Below are 19,431 nucleotides of genomic sequence, written 5' to 3'. Positions count from 1 at the left end.
AATAAACTGTAGGGCGAAGTCCAGATACGATATCAGGACCATCCTGTTTAAGGCACAGGGCAGTAACAGCAGGCTGGTGGCTCAGTCTCAGCTCTGTGACGTGGTCTCCAGATGCATTCTCTAGCTTTTAATTCAGGTGTAGGACTTTCCCCATGTCCCAGGTGACCAATGTTAGGAAACGGATTCAGATGAATCAAACTCAGAGAAGACTAAGCCACTTTAGGGAGTATTTATTAATTTATAACAGGCTACCTGTTTTCCCAATGACTGAAACATTTATGTCTGTAGGACATTCCTTCTTGAAATAACAATCGAGTTTTCAGATATATTCTGTACACAGGGCTATACTAGTGACACTTACAGACGTTGGTTTCCATTCAGAATAACTTTGTGTGAGGTGTTCTCCTGGTTCCTTCCACCAGGAAACCATGTATTCACGGAGGGAGGCTGAATTCACTTTTCAGAGATGACAATGTCCGCGAGAGACTCGGAACTCTGTGGCTCCAGGGTCTGTGGGTCAGAACTTGAGGGCCACAGAACCAGACACAGAATGAGAAGGTCTCTCAAGAATCCTGCTGTGGTGGAATTTAGGAGTCAACAAAGGTCTTTCTGAAGAGGACCTGTGACTGTCTTGAGAGAAGAGAGAGGACTGGTGAGGGGACAGGTGAAAAGAACAGGCAGTGGGAACAGCATGCGTAATGGCCCTGAGGTGGCAACACTGGTGCACTTAGAGTGACAGAAGTCCAGTGAGCAGGTGAGTCCTGAGCCGGACCAACACTGGAGAATGAGTGACAGAAGACGGACAGGAGGACTGACATGAAGCCACCAGCTGACAGCTGGGACCCCCTTGAAGCTAAGCTGGCCCAACAGCGAGGAGGAGACTGCGATTTGGGGGGATGGTAGGGAGGCTGTCCCCCACACCACGTGTTCTATCTTCACGTGACCCCCTAGGATGTCCCATTCCTATAAATTATGTGAATGCTTTTTCCCAACATGGCCGGCTTCCTTGTATTAGAGAGTTTCTAAGAATTAGTTAAATGTGCTATAACTGTTTTTCTTTTCCTCATAATAATGCATTCTCTATAAAATCATTGTTTTGAACAATCATTGATAATTAATAATTTGAGGGCCGGTAGACCTGCGGTTCTCCAACTTGAATGCCTGTTGAGATTATGTTTAAAAGAAATACAGACGTTGGCCCGGGGTGTGGCTCTGTGGTGGAGCACTTACTACCACGGGGCAAGGCTCGGGTTGGGTTCTCAGAGCCACAAAATACAAACAAACAAACAATCAAAAACCCCCAGGTGCTTGGTCTCCTACCTAACCTACTTGAATCATCTGTTGTTGTTGTTGTTTTTTCTCAAGTGTCACAAGCTGTTCTTATGCAGCTGGGCTAACCAATTGTCAGAAGGCTCACACTCTGGGTCAGGGACAGTAGCAGTTGTACAATGTCAAACAGGTGAATGGTGGCAGTGCAAACTCAGGCCAGGCCTGTTTCCTGCCTCTCAGTGGAGACTCCAGCAGGGCAGGGGTGTGTGTGCTGTAGACACCGTACATTCCCTTCCCTTCCTCTCGTCAGGACTGTACTCACCCACTGGCCAGGTGGCTCGGGATACTTTCAATATGGCGCTGTGGGCCAAGTTGGGCAATGGTCACTGTTCTCAAAAAGCTTAGGAACTGTGTATTTCATTCATTCTAAAATGTGCTCTTTTCATGTTTTCACATCTCAGTAACAGAGTTGTGCCTACAACTTTTATGGTACCTTAGCACTTGCTATAGTGGAACCAAGAGTGTTTTTTCTTTGTGTGATGTATATGCCACTTAAAAGCCATGATGCCTTCAAATGGATGAAGCACAGTAGCTGAGGGAGGAACAACATACTTGTGCGAACAGGTAGCCAACACAAGCCTTGCCTGTGCTGTTCCCTCTGCATGGACAATCTTGCCCTCGGCTTCACCAGCTCCAGTAATCTAGCACAACTCAACTCAAACGTCACCCACTCTAGGAAGCCCTGTGTCACCCAGTCCTACTAAAAGTCTAGACTAAAAGGCTTTCTCTGGGCTCCTGTGCTTGTTTCTGACCTTTATCTATCACACTGGGTTACACTTGCCCCCAACTCCATGTGACGTCCCTGAAGGCAGAGATGTAAGTGTGTACCTCTGTGTCCCTCAAGCAGCCTAGCACAGGGCCTGATGCATAGTAGAAGCTCAGCAGCTGTTGAATGAATGAATGGTGAAGGACTGAAGAGTTACAGGCTGTATATGTTCTGTTACTGCATGTTACCCCAGGTAGCTATAGAAAAAAGACAGGGTATAAGGCTGGAGGCCAGGGAAGGCTTTGTAAAGGGAAGGATAGGAGCTCTTCTACCAGGACGGCCAGTGGAATAAGTCACTCAGGACTGCAATGAGGATTGAGACAGGCCAGGTACGGAAGTGTACCCCTGTAATCCCAGCTACTGGGGAGGCTGAAGCAGGAGGATCGCAAGTCCGAGGCCAGCCTCAGCCACTTAGTGAGACCCTTAGCCTCCGTGACACCCTGTCTCAAAGTTTAAAAAGTCAATAAATAAAAAAAGGGCAAGGGATATAGCTTAGTGGCAAAGTGCTCCTGGGTCATGGGTTCGATCCCTGGCACCCAAAACAGAAGAAGACTGAGACAGAGGCAGCGCCAGGACCCACATACTCTTCCCACAGACACTGTAATGAGTGTTATCCAACTGGATTGTGTGTGTGAGTCTCGGGAGCCTCTGGCGTTCAATTCATCACTGTCCTTTATAATTAACTCTGGGTTCTGAAACAATAGATGCCCAGATTCGGAGGGAAAAAAAGCCTTTCAACTCTCAGTGAGCTCTCACAGGAAGTCCTGAACATACTTCGTCTTTGTGGTCTGCCCCCAGAGCTTCCTGCCAGAGTTAACAAGGTTTAACAGGTTCGAGGAGCCCGGGAGAAGGTGGGCAGACGGCACCACAAGCCTGGCACTGACGCTTCAAAGCAGGAGTCCTCGCAGCCTCTTGTTTTAGAACTGCAACCGAAAACTCTTCTTTATCTCCCCACTTCTTCCAAAGTACAGCTCGCAGTCAGCCGGCGGGGGACGGCCTGTGTCTTCTTACTGGTCATTTGTGAGACTCAGGATTGGTTGGATCGCAGTTGTCTCAGCCGGCCCTCGCGTGTGTGTCTTGCCTGATGAGCTCACAGTGCCTCGGATATCCCTGCATTCCTCTTTTCAAGGACGACCCCACAGATCATCCAGACCACTAGTGATGGATGGCTCAGGAAAGGGAGGCCCCAACACTTAAGCTTTCTGGTGACCCGCATTGAACTTTGTGCTTAGAGGTGTTGACTCACAGATCGCCACGTAGATGGACCCAGCTTTGCTTCTGAGACCTGGGGAGGGGCAGGGGAGAATGTTCTGGCCACTCTAGTGGGGATTCAGGTGGCTCGGGTGATGCCACACCAACACGAGGCTCCTTCTCGTCCTGCAGCTTCCTCCAAGTAACACCCAGCCGTGTCCTTCAGTGAGCAGACCCCAGGGTCAAAGCTAAGCTGTTATTTCACTCCTTCTCAAGGATGGGGAGCAAGCGTCCACCAGGACATGTAAGAAAGCTGAAAGTCCTTTGAGCAGATGGGAGGCCTGTAGGGGACACAAGCCTAAGTATCCCCCGGGCATATGGGATCTGCACGGGATGTGAGAGGGAGACGAGATGGCCAAGAGTCTTGTGCAGTGTCATGAATCATCCTCACAATCACACTCCCATTGTTTCTCTCTTCTCGGTGACACAGATCTGTGAAGAGGCCACGGATCTTCAACCACATGGCTGAGTGACAAAGGGCCAGCAGGACCATGGCCTGCAAGCCCCGGGAGGCGACAAAGTCTTACATGTTGCCAACGTCTGATGGAAAAGTGGACCTGCACACCCAGAGCTGAGAACTCCAAAGAGCCTTTTCATTGGAAAGGACAGTTTTAATTGGAGGAAGGGGACGGTGAATTTTCTGCTGCTCCACCGGGAGGTTTTGGTTGCACCCGAGGTCTGGGGAGGGGCGGGCCTCTCTGCTGGCGAACCTGTGTGCCTGATGGGGGAGCCCTCTTCTGTGGCTGGTGCTGGACACGATGGCCGGGAGGCAAGGGACGAGGACCAGGTGTCTGGACACGATGACTGGGTGGTGGCGGAGGTTGGGCAACGGCTGGATTTGGAGGGGGTGAGGTGGAGATCTGGCTGGGCTTTGGGCTTCTGTCCTCAGAGGTGGTTCTGTGAGCTTTTACCTCCAGCTCCTCATCTGCAATGACAAAATCACCCGAGAGCTTATTCTGGCAAGAGGTGATCCGGGGAACGATGGAGCACCTCTGAGGGGGGCAAGGCTTTGGAGGAAGCCAAGAGGAAGCAGAGACAGGGCTGTCCCTAGGCTCCAAGAACTCTCAGTCTTGTTGGGGCAGGAGAAATGCTGACCACAAGCTGGAGGGAGACCCCAGGGCTTTGCAGAATTCAGGGACACAGAGGGGCGAAGGCACCTAGCAGGGAGAGCTTGGTGCTCGAACCAGAGAGCAGACAGCACTCAAACCCAGGTCTGCCTCGGTGCCGGACCATCCTAGACCCTGGGTCCTGAGAGCAAACCTTGTGATCAGAGTCTGTTGTCGGGGAATCTGAGTCGTCTCAGAGGAGCTACATTCCTCCTGACGGGTCTCTGTGTGGATATGCTCCTACTCGGTCTGTTGTCAGGCAACCTACATTCTGGTGACAGGTTGGAGCACACACAAGGGGCTTTTTAGTCCTCAGAAATTGACTAGTTCCTTGGAAATTTGTGCACAAGACCCATCCTCTTGGGCCAAGGAGGGAAAGATTCTTCTTCCCTCACCCTTTTGGGACTTTTTTCTGCTTTGGGTGACTTTAGCCCATGAAGACAGCCCAGGACTAATCAGAATATAGTAGTTTTTCCTGTACTGCTTTCAAGTCACAAAGGAAATCTGTGAGGCTGCCTAGCTGCCATAGACAGAGGGGGCTCTGCTGGCCCCCTCTGGCCTCCAGGCTAGGAGTTAGGTATTCCAGTCCCACGTACAAGACCATCCTCACAGGCTGCAGAGGCAGGCGGGAGTAGATCCCCACTGGGGTAAATTAGCGACCTCTTGCACCTTTATGGTGCTGTGGCTTGGGAAGCATAGTCCCTCTGAGCATCACCTGTAAGTGCAGGCAGATGATGCCAATCCAGTCAGCCTCCTTCGGCTGCTGGAAACACAAACATCAGGCGGCTTGGAACATGAAGGCTCAAAGTCAGATAATGTGGTTTTGACATCTGTGTGGCCCGGGTGCTCTAAGCGCCTAGACAGAAGGGCCCAGAAAGGACAGAATGCATCCTGTCTGCCATCTTTGGTGCCCAGTGGTAGCTGAAGTTATGCTCGGGAGGATGCAGAGAGGACTTTGACCCTCAGTCCCAGTTCTGGGTATGGAGCAGTGAGCCGCCCTGCTTCACCCCAGGTGGCAAGCTTGGGCTGCCATTTGTGATTAGTGTCTGTCCTGCTTCTCATCCGTTTGCTCCTCCTACACTGATTGCTGACCTCCTAGGTGTTAGGCACCATTACTAAGTGGCAATCATGACTCAGACACACTGTCCTCAGGAAGTCTAAAATCACAATTCCAGTCTCAGGACTGCACAGGGCCACCAGAGAGGTGCCAAGAGCCACAGTCGCAGGGTGAGGAGTAGGGCGTGGCCTAGTGGCTAAGCTCTTGGGCAGGTTCCGACGGACAAATCAGCTGTGGCTCTGCGCGACCTGCCTGGTCAGAGCAGCACGCTGGTCCCCAGCATGTCCACTCCAGTAACGTCCACACCTGCTCCCAGGAGTTCTTCCCGGCTCATCGGCCCTTTCCTTCACCTGCATCTCCTTTGTTACTCACCCAGGCTTGGGAATGAGGTGAGACAAAGGAAGCGCAGAGGGTGTGGGATTTAAGGAGGTGCCCACTTCCGGCGCATGCAAGAGGAGGGTGAGGGCCTCCCCCTGATCCTGACTCAGCTTCCTGGTCACAGAGCTTGAGGCAAAGGATGTAGCCTCCCTGATGGGGGTGAGGCTGTCACCTGGGCTGGTGTTTTCTCTCCCAAGGCCACTGGAGGCTGGGTGGGAGGGTGAGTGCAAAGCCTAGCGGTCAGTTTCTTTGTCAACATGAGCTAATTCTCAGGTGGGTCCCTTCAGCCTGGTGAGATCAGGGGCTGCTCTGTCGTGGGGAGACCTGGGAGGTCTACCTTGGAAGAGAGCATGGCCGTTGACCATGGGTGATAAGAAAGGACCTCTGTAGGGGAGACAGGCTGAGCAAGGCACAGAGCTGAGGAAGCCATGGCACCTGGGGGACTCACCAAGGGACTGTTCTAAATTTGGAAAGACATGCCCAGCTCTACAGGGAAGTATAGTGAGACTTGGGGCCAGGAGTGGCCACCTGAAGGGGTGGCTGAGGGAGAACTGTGGAAAGAAGTCTGAAGTAAGGCGTCAACGCCAAAGGGTGCCGGGCCTGAGGATCCTGGGTGGCTGCACACCAGGTCCCCCGGGCTGTGCGGGAAGCAGCTGGTGGGCGTGGCCTGGCGAGCTCTAGAAAGAGACTCCTGGTGAGGGGCCGCAGTCCTGCTATGAACCAGAGATGACACAGGACACCACGGCGGCTTGCCTGCACAGCTGCCTGCCCAACTGTGGCTGATACCCCAACCCTGCACCTCCAGCGACACCTGGTCTGTCCCTCCCTGATGTGATCTGCCTTAGGTGGCCTGGATCTCCACCCATGAGCATGACCTGTTCATGTTTGCTGGGTTGCGAGACAGGACTGACCCAAGGAAACAGCACCCCCATCCCTAATGCATCCCTCCTGAACAGTCGGTTAGAAAAGGGGGTACAGAGACCTGTTTGGGGGGGGTTTGTTTGTTGGTAGTGCTGGGGAGGGAACCCAGGGCCTAGGCCAAAGGCAAGAGCGCTGCATGAGCCGCACCCCCAGTTCCCTAGTTCCCAGGAGCTTGGTCTTGACCAGGGCCACTCCAGGTCTGCAGATGGACAAGGTATTTTCAAACGAATCTTTCTACCCACCTGGAGCTGTGAGGCCCTTTGGCGTCTCTGTGCGCCAGCCTTAGACACCACTCAGCCTCAAGCAGGGATTCCGCTGAGACCGGCCAGGATGTAGCTCCCCAAACTCCCTCGCCCTGGGCCCAAGCTAACCACAAAATGGAGCAAGCTCCAGCTTCTGGTTCCCGTCCTGACGTCCTGAAACCATCCCCTCCTTTTCTTTGAGGACCCAAGGTGCCGTCCCCTTGAGAGGACTCCGTGGGGATGTTGCTGCGGCCTGGGGTGGCACCAAAGAGGGGGAGCTCACCGTTGCGCCTGCTGTTCTGCTTTCTCCTCTTGCTGACACAGAAAATGAGCAGCGCCACGAAGAACAGGAGCAGGCCTCCCGCACAGACGCCAGAGATGAGATAGCTGTTCAGACCTTCCCCTGAAAAAGAGAAGAGATGGGGGGGGGGATCGGTGGGGAGGAAGGGGCCCGGGCAGCCCATTTCATTGCTTCATGCTAAGGCCCCCAGCTTCCCACTTGAAGAAGAAAGAAGAGCTTGATGGGACCCTTCAAGGTCACAAAGGGCCAAGCTTAAGGAGGGTGGTGAATTGGGTCCATGCCTAGAAGAGGCCAAGGGGTAAGTGGCCTCTGGAGTGCTTGGGAAACTCGAGACTAGAACTCCCTGGTTGTTCATGCCCCGAGGCCTGTCCATCCCTGCCCACTCGCCCAGGAGAGCATCAGGACATTTTATTCATTTTTTTAAAATTTTTATTTGTCTTGGTGAGGCTGGGGATGAGACCCAGCCAGGGTTTCACAACAAGCCAGGCAAGCAACCTGCCATGGACGGAGCCACTTCCCCAGCCGAGCATCACAGAGTTTTAGACCAGAGTAGCTGAGAGATAATCTAAGCATCATCTCTATAGAAGGAAGGAGGATGAGTTTCAAAGATAAGGTCCAGAGAGGGAGGATGAGTTGCCTGAGGCCACACAGTCTCTGTTTCTGACTGGTTCCTCTAAGCAGCCTCTGGTCTCTGGCTGTCTCTGCCGTCTTCCTGCTCTTTCATCTCTGGCTTCCCTCTGGGGCCTATTCTTTCTTAACCCTCTTGATCAGGCAGTTTCCAAACACTCAGGGTAAATTAATTCACAGATGCAACCCGGCCTCTCTCCTCCCAGACTTTCCCCAGATCCGTGAGAGAAGTTCACTGAGACCGCAACAGCCGTGGTAGGGACCTTCAGTTCCTAGAACCTCAGTCACTGCCACACGATAAGGAAAACCAAGACTTCAGTGTTCAGGGAAACGGGGTTTGGTCCTGGGTCTTTTAGACAAGAGCTGTGTGACTTTTAGCAAGTTACTCCACCTCTCGGAGCCTCCTTCCTTCTTTGTAAAATGGAAACAATGAGACCTACATCACAGGGTGGCTGTTGGAAGTCAATCAGATAACGGATGGAAAAGTGCTTTATAAACTGTAAAACAACACACAAGTGTGAGGTCTTGCTTTTACTAGTTGCTCTCTGCACTAGTGTTTTTCGTAGCAGCTTCCCAAGGACGGCTGCTGGGCCATCTGCCCTTGGTGAGTCCATAGCAGTTAAAGAGGAGCAGCTGGGGTTGGGGGGTCAGGGACTGGGACTCTGGCAGAACAAACTGGAGCTAAGCCCAGCATCACAAAAACACTTCTGCAGCCAAAAGATCCTAGGAAGATGCTGTTACACACGGACCCAGGACGGGCCCCAGAGATCCCGCCAGAGGCTCAGACACCAAACTGAGCAGGGCTTCAAACTGTGCTGGTTTATTCATCCGTGGCTGTCCTTCCTGCAGTCTCTCTCTCACCCATTCTCTCTGCCTGCCAATCACACAACCTCTCTGAGCTCTGCCTGGGAAGGAGCGTCCACTAGATAAGCAGCCAGAATCCTCTGCCATTGAAACTGGGCCAGGAAAGAATCTGGGGTCTCTGTCTCCTGCTAAGCTGAAGACAGCTCAAGATTGACCCAGGTGGGGAAGGGCAGGCCTGGGGTGAGCTGGGGACACCTGTGTGGGCCACAAAGACATCGGCCATTTTCCCTTAGAGTCTGTGGGCAGGAGGTACACTTGGGAATGCAGATGGTGCCTCCCACAGTTCTGTGCTCAGGTCTGTCCAGTATGGTCCCCCGACACCTGGTAGTGCTCGCTGTAGGGACATTCCACCTTGCCCTAGAGGCAGCTTTGGTTTGTCATTTAAAAACGGGTCCTCGCCGTAGAATGAATCGGACGTGACCTTCCTATGTTCATATGTGAGTACAAGATCAGGGTAGCTCCACATCGTGTCCAACCACAAGAATGGTAAGTTAGACTCCATGTATGTATGCCATGGCATAATGCACTCTACTGTCGTGAGTAACTCAAAAGAACAACAACAACAACAAAAAAAGCACCCAGGTTCTCGGGTTCTCTAGATGCAACCACACCTCCCTCCTACACCTCCTCTGTGCATGAGTTTGTGGATGGAGTATTTCTTGTGTGTTGAATGTGCTAATTCCTCCCAGGGTCTTAAGTAGACCTTATTCAAGCTAAATGGTTAGCATCTGCCACTGATCCTCTCAGTCTTGGCCTTTTAGAGTGAAATGTCCAAGTCCCTTTTAGGATCTTTAAGGGCAGCCCATTCTTTCCCTTCCACCCGAGATGTTCCGCCCATCTCCTCGGTGGCCATTTCCTGGACCAGCTCCTGCTCTGCACCTTCTACAAGGGACATGCGTGTGACTGCCTTGCGCCCTCCTTAATGGTGGGATCTAGTTAAAACAAGTGTGAAGGGTGGGACTGCCAGACAGAACACAGGTCAGTTAGATCTGAATTTCAAATAAACAATGAATGACTTTTAGCATAAGTATGCCACGTTTGGAAGTATGCCATGTTTTTACTTATTAAATCTCGAATCTCCTGAAGTGGAGGATGGGACAGAATGGCTGACGGTGGCCCACACGACGGGGCAGAGTGACAGTGGTCTAAGCTTGTGGTTGGCTGACCCTCTGATTGATCGTCGGCCTCCAGTGACCCCTGCCTCCTGGCATTTCTGCCTCTGCGCCGTCCCCTCTGAGTGTGGGCTGCACTTACTGCTGAGGCATAAAGTCCAGCAGAAGGGAGGGGCTATCAAAAAGGAGATGAAGTCATAAAAGGACTGTGGCTTTTGTTTCCGTCACTCACTCTTGCTGTCTCTCAGAAGGCTCCAAAGGAAGCTTAGAAAGCCCTGTTTCCAGGCAGCCCAACAGCCCATGCAAGCAATCCTGGAACTAGGCCCGAGAACCCACCCATCTGATGGTCTTGACCGTCACAGTCACTAACGAGCAGAGAGGTCTTGGGCAAGTCAGGGAAACGGGGGTTTGCAATGCCATGATCTCCGCCTCTCCTTCTCCCTCTTCAATACAGCCATTCTTTTTCCTGGAAGAGGATGATTTCGACTCTGAGGTCAAATCACACACTTCCCGGAAGTCTCCTGAGGGGGGTCCCATGGAACACCCCTTCCTGAGGGCTTCCCTTGAAGGCTTCTAAGAGGGAGAGGTACACCTGTCACTTCCCATCCTGAGCCAAAGCTGTCCCCCACCCCAGACACCTGTGCCCTGGGCAGAAGTGGCACCTGCCACTGTGCCCACAGGCCTGGCAGACTGTGTTTGTGAATTTGGGACACCCTGCCCGATGCCCCCACGTACCTGAGCAGCTGATGGCTGCCACGGTGGACTCCTCACTGACTTTGTTGCTTGCCGTGCACTTGAACGCTGCATTCAGGTTGGTCAACTGATATCTAATGACCTTCAGACGACCTTGAGTGAGCCGTTTCCCATTTTGATACAGAATTAATTCAGGGTCAGTTCCTTTTATTACCTCACAGGTCAGGTTTGTGCTGTGACAATCCCAGGAGATCTTGGGTGTTGAGACCATCTCTAAACAATAAATAAAAATCCCAATATATTACTCAATTTTCTGATTTTAATATTTAGACAGTGGGGGAATGGAGTCAGTTTGAGACAGGGGCACAATTTTTGAATTCCCTAGCCATTTTTTGAAAATAATTTGTTTTTTTATTTATGTAGAGCATTCAGAACAAACTTCTGGTGAGTTTTTAGATACATTATACTGTTTAAAAGCATACAGTAGTTATTGTTTTTGTACTGTTTTGTGCCTTAAAACAGTTTTACATACTTGGTATCATTTCGTTATGACAGCGAGGCTGATGTTTTTCTTCCCGTGACAGATGGAAAGTCCTGGACTCACTCGGAGAGGTTCAGTGAGTTGTCTTAGGGTGCTCATGTAAAAATGGCAGATCAAAAGAAGGGCCTGCCCCACCCCAAGTTCAAGTTCAGGAGTACAGTTAAGAGGTTACCACATCCTGCCTTCCTTCCAGAGCAGCCAGGGACCCTGCCCTGGAGGAACAGGTAAACCTGTGGCCTGGGATCTTGACCATGCACCCCCTCCCCCTGCTGGGGTCCTGGGAGCAGGGAGCCAGGTGGGCACATGGGTGCGTCAGGAGCTCAAGGCTTACAGAGGAAGGGCTCTAGTTGGGAAACCAGAGACCTGGCTCTGCCCTTTCCCAGCCCAGAGCTGCTTGGTCATTCTCTGTGCCTTGCTGGACCTCATCTTTGAGAGAATGGTAAAAAAAAAAAAAAATGTTCCCCACCTGTCACAAAACGATGACATGTGACAAACTCCGGTGCACATGATTGGTAGCAGTGCTTATGCTCATAACCAGAAAAATCCCTGCCTCTCCTTTTCTGACGTGATGATATTTAAGGTCTGATTCAGAAACCAGCCCAGCCGTGGCCTTAGGTAAGGCAGGTCCTCCTCCCAGGCCTCCTCTCCCTAGCTGGGTGACCTCTTTTCTTCTCTTCTGTTCTTTTTCGTGCCCTTGACTCTCTTGACTCAGTCTTCCCTTTCATTTTGTCTCCATTCGTTAAGCAGAGAGACGGCTTATTTTTTCACAGTTCCCTCCCTCGCTGTCTTTCAGATGAAAATACTTTCCAACTCAGTCAAATTTCATTGCTGACCAAATATGTATGGGCTTGCAGAAATGATTTCTTCCTATCCTGAGATTCTGTGTGGCCCAGAATGAAGAAAGTGGAGACGCGTCACCACGCTCTAGAGTAGTAGTCTAGGGCTGGGGTCAAGGTGTCTAGATAGAGTCTCCTAATTGGTAATATCCCATCATTGTAAAAACTGATAAAATATAAAATAGTTTAAAACACACAAAAAATATTACATGCAATTTCACTACCCATAGTTAATAATTATTAGTATTTTTTTTCTTTTTTTGGTACCAAGATTACCAAGTCCTTTTTATTTTGAGACAGTGTCTCACTAAATTGCCTAAAGCCTCACTAAGTAACTGAAGCTGGCTTTGAACTCTTGATCCTCCTTCCTCAGCCCCCCGAGTTGCTGGGATTACAGGTGTGCGCCTCAGCGCCTGGCATTGAATATTTTGATGTATATCTTTACTAGCTATTTTCTACACATGAACATGTATATCAATAATATTTTAAAAATTAAAACTGTATTATTATCCCACTCCTGGGTTTATACCCAAAGGATTTAAAATCAGCATACTATAGTAATGCTGCCACGTCAACGTTTATAGCAGCTCAATTCACAATACATAAACTATGGAACCAATCTAGATATCCTTCAATAGATGGATGGATAAAGAAAATATGGTGTATATATATAGTCAATGGAATTTACTTAGCTTTAAAGAAGAATGAAATTATGGCATTTGCCGGTAAATGGATGGAGTTGGAGAATATCATGCTAAGTGAAATAAGCCAATCCCAAAAAACCAAAGGCCGAATGTTTTCTCTTACACGTGGAGGCTAATTCACAATGAGGTGGGGGCAATAGAGAACAATAGAGTTACCTTAGATTAGGTAGGGGGAAATGAAGGGTGGGGAAAGGAGTAAAGGGAGGGGAGGGGTATAGGCATAGGGAGGATAATAGAAAAAAACAGACATTATTACTTTATGTATATATATATGACTACATGACCAATATGATTCTATAACATGTACAATCAGAAAAATAAGAGGGGCTGGGGATGTGGTTCAAGCAGTAGTGAACTCGCCTGGCATGCACGGGGCGCTGAGTTCGATTCTCAGCACCACATAAAAATAAAATAAAGATGTTGTGTCCACCGAAAACTAAAAAAAAAAATAAATATTAAAAAATTCTCTCTCTCTCTCTCTCTCTAAAACAAAAAAGAAAAGAAGAAATTATAGGGCTGGGAATATAGCTCAGTTGGTAGAGTGCTTGCCTATCATGCACAAGGCCTCTGGGTTCAATCCCCAGCACCACATACACACACACACACACACACACACACACACACACACACACACACACACACAAACTGGCAAATCTTACTGTATGCTAATTGTACCTCAATAAAACTGACAACAAAAAATTGTTAAAAAAAAAGAAAAAGAAGAAAGCATACCCATTTATGTATAATATATCAAAGCTCATAATTGCCTTCTACTGTCATATATAATTAATTAAAACAAATTACAAGTTTTTAAAAAACTGGATTATGTGGTTTTATAGTCTGCCCTTTTCACTCTTAGTAGAAGTTATATTATGAAATTCTTTCTTTCCTGAACATCAATAAATGTGCATCTCCACCATTTGATGCATTCTTGACATAGTTACTAAGTTCCTAACTGCCAAAGATTTCTCAATCCACACAGTGTCATACTAGTGTAAACAATGCAGTCACAAATAGCCTCGAATGTGGGCTGGGATACAGCTCAGTTGGTAAGGTGCTTGCCTCACATGCACAAGGCCCTGGGTTCAATCCCCAGCCCCACCAAAATAATAATAATAACAACAACAACAACAACAACAATAATAACACAACAACAACACAAAGTCTGAAAAAACAAATAGCCTCGAATGGTGAATCTTTGTACATGTCCTCACTGTAAGAGAGTGCTCTAGGAAATGGCCTGACCTGGTTAATAGCAGCAAATTGTTAGGTTCTGCTCATAGATGAGAACTCCTTAATTCTGGGCTGCTAGGATTAAGTTCTGCTCTGCTGATATCTGCCTGAATGGGGCCCTCCACTGCCTCTTCAGCTAACAGGAGCAGCCTCCTCAGTAAGTAGATGTGGGTACCATGACTGAGGCTGCGAGAGGCATTGAGGAACTAAGAGAGGGGCCTGGCGTTAGCACAGAGCACACAGGGGTAGTGTCCCAGGCTGTCTAGGGCACCTTTTCATACACGGTCTCATTGAATATCCCTTGAAGTTATTACAGGTGGAGCATCCCTAATCCTCAAATCCAAAATGCCCTAAAATCCAAAACATTTTGAGCAATGACAAGGTGACATAAGAGGAAAATTCCACATCACACATTCACAAAATTATTTAAAATGTTGTATAAAATTACCGTTGGGCTATGAGCACAAAATGCATCTGAAACAAACCAAGTTCATATTTAGACTTGGGTCATAGCGCCCAAATATCTCATTATGTCTATGCAAATATTCCAAAATCTTAAAAAAGCCCCAATCCAAAACACTTTCAATCCCATACATTAAACCATATTGGGAAAAATCAGACTCAGACCAGACAGACATTTGCCAAAACTATGGGACAAGTAATGATGTTGGACCACAAATCAAATAATGACGCTGTATAAAGTTGACGTGCAAACATCCAGTAAAGTCGCTGTCTTTAAAGGGTGCAGGGTTTTTTGGGGGGAGGGTAACAAAATTTTGATTGTGATGGTTGTAGAGCTCTACAAATGTATGTAAGGCTATTGAATTTTACATGTTAAATGGGCAACTGGCAGGTATGAAGACACGAATGGTGCGACTCCTTGTGTACAACCCCCCGACATGAAAAATTGTGCTCTCTATGTGTAATATGAACCGAATCACATTCTGCTGACATGTATAACAAACTAGAATAAATAAAATAAAATAAACAAATAAATGGGCAACTTGGACGGCACATTGATATCTCGACCAAATTGGGAGTTGGAGGGAGGGACCAGTCCTTGCCAACAGGACCCCTGGGTTTGAATCCTGACTTTGTTCCTGTCAAGAAACGAGGACTTGAACAAAATTCCTCCTGACCGAGGCTGTTTTCTTATAAACAATAAGAGGATAATGACTACTAGCTGTCAGGATTCTTGGGAGCGTTAAATAAGATGGTGTCAGCAAGCCCATGACACCTGGAAGCCATTATGATCACCGTGATTCTAAATACGGCCCAGATGTGATTGTACCAGCATGGACACCTGAGCCATGCTAGTGGAACTCAAGACACCACGGTCCCCAGAGCTCAGGATCAGAGGCTATTCTTAGTCCCAGCCTGTTCCTCCAAGTTTCTTTCCAGTCAAGCTTGCAGAACTAGGGTGTGGAAAGGGGTCATTTTCAGGAGAGTTAACAGCATCTGAACTCTGGGAAGGGGCTGCTGCCAGGTTTGGGGGCCAACGGAGACCCTAACCAGGGGGAAGGGACCCTGCGTCTGGCGATGACATTTCCTGTGTGAAGCACAGAATTGTTTGTTTGCTCACGGAAGCAGCTTCCTCCCAGCTTCCGTGGTATTTCAATTCCCCTTCTTCTTCCTTCTGCTTCTCACCCAATCCCCCTTGCCCCTATATCCCCACACATGACCCTCAGCAAAACCATCCCTTCTCATTCCATCCTCAAGGCCAGGGATTACCAACTCTGGCTACTAACCAGAACCACCTGGGGAGCATTACCACTTACTGATGCCTGGGCCCCAGGCCAAGAATTCTGATACACATGGTCTAAGATGGGCAGCCGGCCCTGGTCATTTCTAACAGCGTCCCTGTTGATTTGCATGGGTAACCAAGGTTAAGAACCACCCAGCAGCCCTCTGCACCTTGCTAGGATTATAGCGGCCGTTTTTCAGCCCGTCTCCCCACCTCCCACATCACCCACCACTCCCACCCTCTCAGCACACGCAGAGACAGGCAATATGTATTTTCTTCACATATCAGCAAAAAATCACCTTCCACCTCAATTGCCGTGCTATCGAGCAGATTGGAAACAAAAGCTGTTCGTCCTTAAATCCATCATTTCCAGCCCTTTCCTGCTATCTAAACTCTTCAGGGTACCCTTGCCTGAAATTGGCTCTCCAAGCAGCCTGTCCTTCCCAGCCCACACCTCGCTCACGGGGGACAGCCAGTTTTCCTGTGCCCACCTGTCCCCTTTCTAATTAATGCCACCTTCATCCAGATTCTTTACCTAGCTCCACATCCTCAAAGCCACCCAAAGAGAGGGCTGTAGGCAGATGATGAGGTTGTATTTCTCCATGTGTAGACCCTACTCCCCCCCCCCCCACTCACAGGACTGGAGTCTCCACTGGGGCAGGAGGGATGCACTGGATTTCCCGTAGCGCTACCCCAGAGGCTGAGGCCAGGGTTGGGGACGTTTCACAAACACTAGTTCCCAACTTGCTAAACAGCACCCCTGTTAAAGTGAAAAAAAAAAAAAAAGTAGAGAATGGAGACTTACCTAGAATCCTCAAATCAAATGATTGTTCCAGCACCCTTTTTCCATCTGTATCGTATACAACTACGTGGTAGGTACTATTATAATATCCCTTCAGATGTTTAATTTTCAGAGTTCCATTTGCTAATATCTCGTAGGTTTCATTATGCCGGGAAGGTTTCCTGCCTTTTCTGAATTGCGCAACCATGATCCCTTCTTTGTCCCATCGTATGTCATCAATAGCGTCTCTCATTTGAAAATTGGGGATGTCCAGGTTGATCTCTGGATCCAAGTCACTGCGGACAATCTTGATGGCTTTAGAGACTGAACCTGTAAAAAGCAAGACACTCATTGAGGTCTTCAGGCTCCCTACCAGAAAGTGAGGCTGTGAAAACTGCGATACTATTTCAGGGTCTCCAAAGAAGCTTCTCCCAGTGACTGTGAAGACCCACACACCCACTTACTTACCTGGGCTGGGAAAGTTGAAAATCAGAAGAACGCCGACCAAGATTTCACACCAGTGCCTCATCTTTGGGATTAGTTTCCTTGTGGCAGTTCTGAGCTCTTCTTGAAAAAGGAACTGAGGTTGAAACTGGAAGAGTCCACCCTACTGAATGCTAAACCACGTGCCTCTCCTTTGTGCTTTTTTTTTTGACAACATAGAACACGCACATACACATTTAGCACATACAGCCTTTCTGATGCACTCCTTTGCTGAAACAGTTGTGGTTATGAGTCTGTGCTTTCTTATCACACTTTATTTATTTATTTACTTAGTACTGGGGATTGAACCCAGAAATATTTATTTATTTATTTACTTAGAGACAGGGCTTCACTAAGTTGCTGAAGCTGGTCTTAAACTTGTGATCCTCCTTGCCTCAGCCTCTGGAGACGCTGGGATTATAGGCATGAGCCACCACATTTTGCAAGAACTATGCATGCACCACCACACCAGCTCTTACCACATTTTAATCCTCACCAAACTTAAAAAAAAAAGGGGGGGGAGGGAATCAATCCATTGAAGAGAAAATTAACAGAAAGGTTAAGTTGCCCAGGACTGTTCTTTTGTAAGCAAAGAGCCAAATTCAATGATCCAGCCCGTCTTCTACCCACTCAGCTATCTTGCCTCTGACAGAACCACCTAGAAACATGGGTAACTGTTCTTAAGTGAATACAAAAATACAAATATTTATCCCTATGATGATAAATACTGGAAAATGTATACACATGAAATGATTAGGAATGGATTTTTTCCTCTTTCCTGAAAAGATATTTTTAATGTTCTAAAATTGTTTATGTTATAAAAAGGAAGAAACACAAATTGAGTCTCAGCTGTAAATGCTTAAAAATCTCCAAATCTTCTGTTTAGCACATATTTTACAACTCTTGAAATTCACCGTTAGGGAAATAAAACCTTGTTGCAAAACATGTAAGAGGCATGGAGCCTATGAAAACCAACCAGATCGAAAAATATCTAAGGTGGTCAACATTGCAGATGGTGAAAGAAAGGGAGCGAGAGGGAAAACAGAGAACGAGAGAACAGGGAGGGGAAAGAGATGAAATTTGTGACACTGAGAGAGAGTGATGCAGAGGTGGGTGTCTTCTGAAAAGGATGCCCTGTGAGATCCGGCACAGGAAACACAGAGAGCCCAGGAACAGATTTCCAAGGGAAGTTTTCAGTTGGAAGATTCATCAGGACACAGTGAGCAAAAGTTTTAAAAGTAGTGCTTTTTTAGGTTTTGTTTTTCAACGTCAGGTACAGAAACAGATATTATCTCTCAGAAAGTTGCCCAGGAAATGCAATGAAGTCAAAGCAATAGATTGCTACTGTTGTGTGAAAGGAAGCCTAAATAACGTATTCACCTCCTGTTGTGTGATAAACCCCTCATTCACAACACTCATGATGACAGATGACAATTGGATTAAAATTTTAAATGCTATAAAACTGTAATACTGCTTAAAAGACAATATAGAAAGATGTTTTTATATCTTTGGGTACAGAAGGCCTAACTACATGTATCACACAATCCCAAAGTAATAATAATAATAAAAAAAAGATGAACATCATTGACTACATAAAAAAATGTAAAATTATAATTTTCACATATATTGCAAATATTTTGTCACGTCTTTCCATTTTTTACATTATTTCTTGCCTATAAATAAATTTTTAATCATCAATGAGGAAAAAAAAGCTTTTAAAATGGGCAAAGGATATAAATTATCAGCTTATAGAAGAAACATCAAACATGACTCTAACGTCACCCCAAAATAGAGATATCCTAGTCATAAAACACCATCTTTACCATAGGGTTTGCAAAATTATAAAAGACAATAACTTACATTATTATCGATCCGTGTTTATGTGTGTAGTGCTGGGAATTGAAACCAGGGCCTCATGCATACTGGGCAAGCATTCCACCTTTACTGACATGATTGTCGGGGGCTGAAGGGAAAGTCTCTTTTTTAATGTATCAACTTCTGTGAAGTTCGAAATTCTGTTAAAGGACACCAACTTTTTCTGTAATAATTAAAAAAAAATAATACAGTAAGCTTAAGGCACACATTTTCCCCCTAAAGTATATGTAGACTCTGAGAAATAATTAGCACGTAGCTTCTTTGCTTGTAAGTGACTAACCCACCAGCCACCCGTCTAAAGCTAGCCCTGGTGACTATCATTGTTTAGTTTACTTCTGATCGATCCATCCATCTATTCTATCTCCTTAATTTTGGAGTTGGGTACTAGGGATTGAACCCTGGAATGCTCTACCACTGAGCTATATCCTCAGGCCTTGTTATTTTTTATTTGGAGAAAGAGTTTCTAGTTTGCCCAGGCTGGTCTTGAACTCGCCACCCTCCTGCCTCAGGCTCTGTGGCATTAAAGGCACGGACCACCCTACCCAGCGTGCCTCTGCTTTTAAGACAGGTTGCTTCCTCGTCCTCTC

The 19,431-nt window shown here is 47.7% G+C and overlaps 1 protein-coding gene across 1 annotated transcript; it reads right to left on the bottom strand.

The window, feature by feature from the left end:
• Positions 1-214: 214 nt before the first annotated feature.
• Positions 215-17,015, bottom strand: Cd2 (CD2 molecule). Its single transcript, XM_013362678.3, has 5 exons — positions 16,955-17,015; positions 16,511-16,816; positions 10,690-10,920; positions 7,334-7,453; positions 215-4,271 (listed from the first exon to the last, which is right to left on the bottom strand). Exons 1-5 carry the CDS (start codon positions 17,013-17,015, stop codon positions 3,958-3,960), a joined length of 1,032 nt encoding a protein of 343 aa, XP_013218132.2. The 3' UTR covers positions 215-3,957.
• Positions 17,016-19,431: the final 2,416 nt, after the last annotated feature.

This window comes from Ictidomys tridecemlineatus, chromosome 11 (genome assembly GCF_052094955.1).
Source record: "Ictidomys tridecemlineatus isolate mIctTri1 chromosome 11, mIctTri1.hap1, whole genome shotgun sequence".
In the NCBI taxonomy this organism is placed as follows: Eukaryota; Metazoa; Chordata; class Mammalia; order Rodentia; family Sciuridae; genus Ictidomys; species Ictidomys tridecemlineatus.
Note: the sequence above shows the minus strand (reverse complement) of the source record. Positions and strands in the feature narration are given on the sequence as shown.